Raw genomic sequence first — 10,535 nt, 5'->3', positions numbered from 1 at the left:
GACTCGGCACAGATTCAGCAGTGAGAAGGTTTCCTGGTGTTTGGAAACTTCTCTCTTTTTAAAACTCCCTTCCTGGGACGGAACTCCATCCCTCCCTCTTTTGTCTCTTTTTTTGTCTTTTATATTTTTTCCTACCTTCTTTCGAAGACTTGGGTTGCTTTTCTGGGTACCTGATGTCCTCTGCTGGCATTCAGAAGTTGTTTTGTGGAATTTACTCAGCATTTAAATGTTCTTTTGATGAATTTGTGGGGGAGAAAGTGTTCTCCCCGTCCTACTCCTCTGCCGTCTTAGCTCCTCCCCCGGTGGTATGTAATTTTAATTCAAGTGAGTTCTTACAGTTTAAGACCATGAGCCAACTCATTTTAAAATGCTCTAAATACTACTCAATCCAGAATCAAAGGTTTAAATAGTGACCTCCAAGACATAAGCAGAATCATTATACTGAAATATTTGAATTACTTATCATGGTCATCAAGACAAAGGCACATTAGAGTTGAATAAAAATATAGATCTTATGAAACTCAACTTACTGTTTAGGGCTTGGCAAATTGAATATCTTCTCTTTTACAGATTACTTTGGGCCTTAGATAACTATTTAAGGTCATTTAAATGATATCTGCTGCAGCAATTTTATTTCCAAATCAATATGTACTGGTAATGGTAAGATTAATATGTTATAATTTGAGTGTTAGAAATGCACGTTATTTAACAGAAAAATTTATTTGTAATATGTTCACTACCTAGAGAAAAAATATATCTAAATAAACATTTTCCTCATTCCTCATCTTATGGTTTTTTTCATAGCAAATAACTTTTGCATATATTAAATTTCTCCTAATAAAATATCAGAGTATTTTCTAATTCTGAAACTGTTTTATTTACAGGCTTTTTCTATGATACTTTACTGAAGTCAGCTGGATGTAGTCTGGATGGCTTAGAAAACCTTGATGATCTAGGTTTTCAGGCAACATTGGGAAACTTTGTTCAATATGTTCACAATAATGAACTAATAGCTGCTTTTTATAAAGTTTCTCTAGGGCAAAGACCTATCTGCAGGTTGATTTAAAGTCAGAACAAGTAGTAAGAATTTCTGACAAGTTTCATCCCCTCACTTGAAGTCACATATTCAAGGGGGAGGAGTCCCGTTGAGAATCTATACCTTAACACACATCAGGAAAAACAGAATTCACAGTGGCACTGCAGGGAAAACATGAGTAAGCTGCAGCCCTGGAGAGCAAATATCCACGGGATCTATTGTCCACAGTGTGGGCTCCACGCTGGTCAAGAAGCAGAATATCAGGGGAACTCTCTCTGGATCACAGTAATGTTAATCTTTAATATCTCTTGGAAAATAGTGTTCCTGAAAAACAACTTGTGGGAAGAAAAAGAGAATTTAGATCTGTAAGTTCTGATCCTTCTTTCTTTGAGAATGTTTAGAGCAAATAGATATTGTAAATCTCTGTAGAGAAATTCTCCTTTTTCATCTCTATTATGAAGAAAAGATTAAATTTATTCTCTAAGTTGAGGACATGATGCTATTGCTTTTTTTGAAGATGGTTTATGTACAATATGATACGTTCCAGGTGTAGAGCATAATGATTCACAATTTTGGAAGGTTGTAATCCTGATACTGTTTTTGATTTATGATATCAGACATTTTGCTCCAGCATTTAAAAAAAAGAGAGGGAAGTGTAGATTAAATTGAAAATGAAGACTTGAAATACAGTATTTTATTCATGAAAACTGTAGAGCTAGAAAGGACTCAGATTTTTGATCCATTTCTAAATTTAATCATGTTCATGAAAAATTATCTGAAGATTTCCTATATCATATTTTTTATAGGTAGAAGGATGTTTTCCCTTCTTAAACTAATCTTTGAAGGCTAGAGTAATAATGGAAATAGTTAAGAAATTAACTGCATTGTCTTTAATTTTTTTAATATTTATTTGGCTGTGCCAGGTATTAGTTGTGGCATACGGAATCTTCAGTCTTCATTGAAGCATTTGGGATATTCTAGTTGTGTCATGTAATATAGTTCCCTACTGCTGCTGCCTCTGCTAAGTCGCTTCAGTCATGTCTGACTCTGTGCGACCCCATAGACGGCAGCCCACCAGGCTCCCCCGTCCCTGGAATTCTCCAGGCAAGAACACTGCAGTGGGTTGCCATTTCCTTCTCCAATGAGTGACAGTGAAAAGTGAAAGTGAAGTCGCTCAGTCGTGTCCGACTCTTTGCGACCCCATGGACTGCAGCCCACCAGGCTCCTCCATCCATGGGATTTTCCAGGCAAGAGTACTGGAGTGGGGTGCCATAGTTCCCTAACCAGGGATCAAATCCAGGCTCCCCTGCATTGGCAGCCTGGAGTCTTTGCCAATGGACCACCAGGCAAGTCCTTCGCTGTCTTTAATTTTTAAAGAATTTTCATTTTTTTATCCATATATTTTAACTGAAAGTGAAAGTGAAGTCGTGTCTGACGCTCAGCAACCCCATGGACTGCAGCCTACCAGGTTCCTCTGTCCATGGGATTTTCCAGGCAGGAGTACTGGAGTGGGGTGCCATTGCCTTCTCCAATTTTAACTGAAGTTCTGCCTTATTCAGAGTTTGGGCACAATTACATAAACAACATCTGTCAAGAAAATAAGCATTAATTGCTGATTCATCCCCCTAATCAGACATTACAGAACTCGAATGATATGTGAAGACTTGCAATACATTTCAGTTAATTTTTTTCTTACTATCCAACTTGGTCAACGGCAAAAGCTAGACTCAAATGATTCTTGGGAAGCTAATTCTGAGGAAATCACCAAAGGACTTTCTCAAAACAACTGTCTCAACTAGTCTACCAGTTAGTGTCCTGAACGTGTCCACTTGTGAATCATGGCCACAGTTTGAAGTAATTTCTTCAAAATATTCAGGAAATATATTTGAAATGGCATAAGAAACAAACAGCACAACTTGTCCTATACAAACAGATACCATCACTAGTTTGATGTTTAACTGTTAATTTTCATTAATGTATTTCTCTAAGTTTTTTATCCTTTTTTTTATTCAACTTTTTAAAGAGCAGTTTCAAGTTTATAGCAAAACTGAGAGAAAGGTATAGATATTTCCCACACATGCCCTCCCTACTCATATGTACAACCTTCTCATTGTCAATATCATTCATCAGAACGGTACTTTTTTGAATTAGAGTAGTAATAGAGGACATTTTTTAAAGTGAGAGAAAGGTTAACAGATACTTTTGTATGAACAATGTACCAGTTTGGGTGCTATATTAGGTATTGAAATAAGAAAAATAAAGGTACAAAGGATAAATGCCAGATCTACTACATAATACACTGAGAAAAAAAGGTATAAATCAAATTAGTAAACAAGATACAGAAATAGGACCACTCTTTCATTCCAACATAAGCCAAATAATTATGTGTTACAAGTAAATTCACTGACTCAATTAGGAGTAAGTTTTCTATATTACACTAGTGATATTTTAGAAGTGACATCATAGAGTCACATCATCTTAGAAATAGTTCTAGTTCAAACTCCAAATTAACATGTGAGAAAATTCAGACCTTGAGTTTAAGAGTGAACTCCCAAGGTCATCTAGATAAAAATATAATATTAAATTTATATATTAAATATAATATTAAATTTATTTATTTGGGGGGAGGTTCAAGAGGGAGAGGACATAGGTATACCTATGGCTGATTCATGTTGATGATTGGCAGAAACCAACACAATACTGTAAAGCAATTTGCTTTCAATTAAAAATAAATAAATTTAATTATAAAAATATTAGATGTATTTCTTTTTAATGCACATTAAAATATATTAAATTTAATATAACATTAAATTTATTATCTAATTAATATTAAGTTTATCATACTATTTAAATTATATTGTAATATATAATAAATATTTATTAAATATAATGTTAAATATCATTTATTATTGATATAATATTAAATTTAAATTTATTTATTTATAAAAGAAACTACCACAAATACCAGTTTAGTTGGGCAACACTTACTTTTACCATTAATTTTTTCAATGATTAATTAATATAAATTCTCTCCCTTTGTTTACTCCTGTATTTCATTAATTTAGTCTATGTTGACCAATTTCCTTCTTCTTTTCTTCTTCTTCCTCTCCTCCTCCACCACCACCACTTCCTTCAAGCCTTTCCTCTCTCTCCTTCTCCACTCTTCTTTCTCTTGCTCTTCTAATTCTAGGATTAGACACTGAAGGATTATGGACCAGAGAAATTATACTTCTCTACATGGCTTCATTCTGCTTGGCTTCTCTGACCATCCCAAACTGGAGACGGTCCTGTCAGGAGTTTTCACTGTCTTCTACTTTATTACCTTGGTCGGTAACACAGCCATCATTCTTGCATCTCTCCTGGATTCCCATCTCCACACACCAATGTACTTTTTCCTCCGGAATTTATCTCTCCTAGATCTGTGTTTCACAACCAGCATCGTCCCCCAGATGCTGGTTAACTTGTGGGGACATGATAAGACCATCAGCTATGTGGGCTGCGTCATTCAGCTCTATGTTTACATGTGGTTTGGCTCCATTGAGTGCCTTCTCCTAGCTGTTATGTCCTATGATCGTTTTACAGCTATCTGTAAGCCCTTGCATTATTTGGTCATCATGAACCCACATTTATGCCTCAAGATGGTTATCATAGTCTGGAGTATTAGTCTGGCCAATTCTGTGGTATTATGTACACTCACCCTGAATTTGCCTAGATGTGGAAACAACCTTCTGGATCATTTCTTGTGTGAGTTGCCAGCTATGGTCAAGATAGCTTGCATAGACACCACAGCAGTTGAAATGTCTGTTTTTGCTTTAGGCATTGTCCTTGTCCTTACACCACTCATCCTTATTCTTATATCCTATGGCTACATTGCCAAAGCTGTGCTGAGAATGAAATCAAAAGCAGGCCAGAGAAAAGCAGTTAATACCTGTGGATCTCATCTCACCGTAGTGTCCATCTTCTATGGAGCTATTATCTACCTGTACCTGCAACTAGGTAACAATGCCTCCAAAGAGCAGGGTAAGTTCCTCACTCTTTTTTACACCATCATCACTCCAAGTCTCAACCCTCTCATTTACACCTTAAGGAATAAGGACATGAAAGATGCACTGAAGAAGCTGATGAGAGTTGACCACAAATTTACAACACTGAAGAGATACTGGAAGTCATAGAAAAAAATTAGCATGGGTAAGGCAATAAAATGCTTTCTAATTGCCTTTCACTTTTAGTGAGGCAAGGAATCCCTAGATCACAGAGGTCAATTAACATATTAATTCTTGTAGGCAGACATTTTGTGGATGCAAATAATATTATAATCATCCTACTTTTATGCCTCTGATTATGACATTATTATCATTATCTTGAGTAAAAGGTCTTTGTAACTTAAGTCTATTACCTCTTTATCATGATACAAAAGAGTGAGAAGACACAATTTAAGGGATTTTAAAGGTGACATTTTATTCATTTCTCATTCATTCATGAAAGATTTATTTCATGATTGTCTTAATCTCAATGAAAAGAAAATATGACAACTTTTAGATTAGGTAGGCTTTTGACATAGATCTACAGAATCATGGAATTTACATAAATTTTGAGAAATGTAATATTTGTACATAGTGGAATTTCATAAAATGAATAATATTTTAGTTTTCATTTAGTATGATACAGTATTTAATATTTTATGGGAAATGCAATGACATTTGAGTTAAATATTGATATTTTTCTATTATTTGATACCTATCTCTAAAGGATACCATTATTTAATAATCATAATCTTTATTTAATAAGTATAATCTAGATAGATTTGGAAGGATACATTGCTGTACTCTAAGTAACATAACATTTTCTCCTGTATCATTTCTTAATTCTTAAAATGTGAAAAGGGAAGAGTCACTGGATAATTTTTACTTTCTCAGTGAGGACAGTAATGACTTGCGAGCATGCATGCTCAGTCACTTCACTCATGTCCAACTCTTTGCAACCCTATAGACTAAAGCTGCCAGGTTCCTCTGTCCATGGGATTCTCCAGGCAAGAATAGTGGAGTGGGTTGCCATGCCTTCCTCCAGAGCATCCAAGGATCAAAGCTGGGTCTCCCACATTGCAGGTGGATTCTCAACTGCTGAGCTACCAGGGAAGCCCCCAATGACTCACATAAAATACACTTAATATTATCTAGAATAGTGTAGATATTCTTACTGTCCACATAATACCTTTTTACAGTTGACTTCAGAAACAGTTCACTAGCTCATAAAAAATTTTCACAGAGAGAATTTAAGTTCTGTGGTAAGTTTGCTCTTAACTTAGTACAGTTTATAGTTAGTAGCATTAAGAAATACATTCTTTGCTATCTTCAATTATCTAAGCATAAAAAAATATAATAGTAATGGACTCAGCAGAAAATTACATGTTATGTTATGATTGTCTGTTTTCTTATTTAACTACTTTTATTTTTTTCTTAAATCTATTCTGCATTTGGGTTCCAAATTAAACCAAATTTCAAATACTTAATCTCCCTTTTATTTCTCAATAATAAATGTGTATATACTTGGAATTTACATTAAATTACAATAAATCCTTTAGGTACATTGAGTTTCTATAAACTAACCAGAATTTTTATAATTTAGTAAGCCTGACCTCACATTTGTATACTAATATGTCACTTGAAAATATAACTGATAAGTGTAATTAACATTAATAATAAGAAAATGTAATTAAATTTGAACAAGGGTTACTTTCCTAACCAAGTCTCACATCAATACTTACAAGAATTTACCACATATGCTCTAGTCATCTAACTTAAATGCTCTGCTAGCACAGTGTCAATATTCTTGAAGTAATATAAAAGGTTAATTGGAGGAAAAAAATGTATGATACAAATATTAGACTAGGACTCTGAAGACTACATACACCTAATCTCAAAATTACCTTGAGAAAAAAAATTAATGTTTCTAAGTCTTGGTTTTCTTAAATTTAAAATGGATATTATAATGAGCTCCTTATTTTCCTGTCACTTCTTTCACTGATTTACTAAATTTAGCTTCATTATCTTCATCTCAGCATAAAACAGTAGTGGATATCCCTGGTGTGTAGGGGGTGGGAAGTTTTTCCAAAATAGGATAGTGCTGGGTGCCAGGCTGTCACTTGGAGCCAGAGAACTTCCTAAGGTAAACAAATGATGAATCTGACAGAATTGATTTTGTGCTTCCTGATCCCTGTATTATAAATTAAAATGGAGAATTATGCATATAAGCAAAAATGATACCATCTTATCTGTTTGAGAAAACAACATTACATAATATAATTAGAGGATATCTATACCCAAACTACTTAAGTTTATGTGTTAAATTGCTTAACACAGGTGGTAAGTACAAAGACTCTCAGGAAAGTAATGGATAAGTCTGATTAGGAGGAAATGGAAATATATTGATGAAGTAGATGGCACTAGAGTTAAACTCTAAAGATTCTGTAATATGTGAATATAGCAGAAAACATTCAAGTGAAAATGATGTGATAAAGTATGGAGGCTAAAAACCAGCATGGATGGTTTTTAGAATGAAGGGTACAAGTAAATAGCCTTTAAGTAGATCAAAATTGTATTGGTAAACAGAAACCAGATTAAACAATCAATAAGAAAATATGTATGAAATGCTTACTGTGTGAAAGGCACTATAAGAAAACACCTCATGTGTTTGAATATTATATGGTTAACATTTAGGAACCACTGTTTTTGCCTCAGCAAATAAATACAACAGATAAAAAAAAAAATGTGTGGTGTGTGTGTGTGTGTGTGTGTGTGTGTGTGTACACAATGGAATATTATTTAGCCATTAAAAAAGAAGATTCTGCCACTTGCAAAAAAAAAAATGGATGGAACTTAAAGGCATTATGCTAGGAGAAATAAATCAGGCAGAGAAAGATACTGTATGACTTCACTTACATGTAGAATCTAAAAAAACTGAACATATCGATACAGAAAACAGATTAGTGGTTGCCAAAGCCTAGGCACAGGGGGAAAAGGATGACAAGAGACTGGCAAAACAGGTAAAGGTGGTCAAAAAGTGCAAATATCCAGTTATAAGATAAGTTCTGGAGTATAATGGACAGCATAAGGACTACAGTTAACAATGCTATACAGTGTACTGTATATTTGAGAGTTGCCCAGAGAGTAAATCTTAAAAATTCCCATCACAAGAAAAAAAAAAATTGTAGCTGTATCTGGTGATAAAAAGTTAACTAACTTATTATGGTAATAGATAATATGGTAATAGGATTACCATAGTAAGTTAGCTAACTTTTAGATTGCAAAACTAATACAGTGTTATATATCAATTATATCTCAACAAAAATAAAAATAAAGAATATCATTTTTAAAAGAATATATTAATATTTCTAAAAAAATACTCCACTAACATCATTCACTAATCAAGTACCTCTACCTGAAATGAGTCCAGAAAAGAAAATCATTAAATCAATGATCTTTCAACACCACTGAATCCAAACACCCATGTGAAACTTAGTTTCTGTAATTTGTTACTATATAAATACACAAAATGATGGACTGCCATAAATTTTCAAGCATGCCTAGTGTTTTGATTTTGAAAAGAAAGACAAATATGTCTGCGTAGTAGATATATTAACTAGAAATACATATCACATTGATCAAGCATCAGAATATTTAGACCTAAAAAAAGAATATTTAAACATATTAAATTTCAATTAAATTACTTTAAGTATGAAACATATACCTGTCAGACATTATGATGGATTGGAAATATAAATTTTAAGAGAAATTCCTTCTGTACTATTCCCAGTTAACAAAAGACTTACGTATATGAAAAAAAAAAAAAAACTACACTAACACGCACAAAATTTCCCTTTTCTCTACATCCTCACCAACACTTGTATTTCTTGCCTTCCAAATGCTGGCCATTCTAACAAGGTGTAAGGTGATACGTCTTTATGGTTTTGATTTGCATTTCAGTTTTGTCTCAAGTATATGTTATAGGTTAGATGAAGCTTAATAAATTAATAAAATTAATCTCTTTAATAAATGATAATGATTATAAAATGTAAAAAAATTCAAAATGGCAATAATATACCAGATATGCAATAGAGAGAAACTGTATATGTTGTAAGCAGAATTCTTTCTTACAGAGTGGCTTATAAGATTTTCCCAGTTCCCTGGATGTTAAAGAGAAAAACTATAGACTCAAAATAGCAGTCCTTGTGCTAAAAGCCCATGATACCAAACCTAGATTTAATACCTAACCTAACTGCAGTTACAGCCTTCACCACAAATGTAATCTTAATCAACCAGTATGGAACTTGGTGGTCAGCAAGAATGAAGTAATCTGTCACATTGCCCTTCTTCATTCTCCCAGAGGAAGAGGCAATCTGCATGATAAAACCCCTTGCCATTTTCTTCCTCCCAAAAACATTTTCTGGCCTAAAAATAATCCTCAGTTTTCTGTCCTAATAGCTGCCTTACCACATCGTTCTTCCTATAAAAACCTTCCTGGTACTTCCTTGGTGGTTCCATGATTGAGAATTCACCTCACAGTGCAGGGGACCTGGGTGCAGTCCCTGGTCAGGAAACTAAGATTCCCCATGTCACTGAGCAACTAAGCCCTCTGGCTGCAACTGCAAAGCCCACATGCCCCAGCTAGAGTCTGTACTGCAAAGAAAGATCACACATGACACAACAAAGATCCTACATGCTGCAACTAACATGCAATGCAGCCAATAAATAAATACTTGAAAAGAAAAAAACTTCCTTTTTGTTCAACCCCTTGTAATGCCTTTCTGATCAGATGAGATGCTGCTCAGTTCAAAAATCACCTAATAAATTAGAACTTAAAATTAGTCAGTTAAATTTTGTTTTTTAACACCTAAGTAGATTCCTAAGGAATCATCTCATGAATTGTCATTAAAACAATTGGAAATAGAGGACATATAGATGTGTTATCAAATATATTGAGCTATCAAGTTCTGGGGCGAAATAAAGGAGCTCCTATCCTAATCTCTTCAGGCACGTATTAACAAATCTCTGGACGAGTGGACCAGACTAATGGCAAAGTATACCATCTTAACAGAATGTTTGGATATGACACCAACAGCACAAGTAACAAAACCAAAACTCAACAAGTGGAACTACATCAAACTAAAAAGCAAAAGAGAACATTTACAAAATTAAAAGGCAACCTACAGAATGGGAGAAATTTTGCAAATCATATATCTGAGAAGTGGCTAGTATCCAAAGTATACATGGTAATGCAAAATGATACAGCCACTATGGAGAACAGTATGGAGATTCCTTTTAAAAAAAAAAACTAGGAATAAATCTACCATATGACCCAACAATCCCACTACTGGGCATATACCCTAACAATCCCATTACCGGGCATATACCCTGAGGAAACCATAACTGAAAAAGACACATGCACTCCAGTGTTGATTGCAGCACTATTTACAATAGCTAGAACATGGAAGCAACCTAGT

At 34.1% G+C, this 10,535-nt stretch overlaps 1 protein-coding gene across 1 annotated transcript; it reads left to right on the top strand.

Moving 5' to 3' along the window:
- Positions 1-4,245: 4,245 nt before the first annotated feature.
- On the top strand, positions 4,246-5,208 carry LOC129647471 (olfactory receptor 2W1-like). The gene has a single exon (XM_055574556.1). It carries the CDS (start codon positions 4,246-4,248, stop codon positions 5,206-5,208), a length of 963 nt encoding a protein of 320 aa, XP_055430531.1.
- The last annotated feature ends 5,327 nt before the right edge of the window (positions 5,209-10,535 follow it).

The sequence above is a fragment of the Bubalus kerabau genome, chromosome 3 (assembly GCF_029407905.1).
Source record: "Bubalus kerabau isolate K-KA32 ecotype Philippines breed swamp buffalo chromosome 3, PCC_UOA_SB_1v2, whole genome shotgun sequence".
NCBI lineage: Eukaryota > Metazoa > Chordata > Mammalia > Artiodactyla > Bovidae > Bubalus > Bubalus kerabau.
The sequence above is the reverse complement of the archived record's forward strand: the minus strand, read 5'-3'. Positions and strand labels throughout refer to the sequence as shown.

What these genes read in the sequence shown, in the direction of transcription:
- LOC129647471 (XM_055574556.1), top strand. Translation starts at nt 4,246, where the DNA reads ATGGACCAGAGAAATTATACTTCTCTACATGGCTTCATTCTGCTTGGC.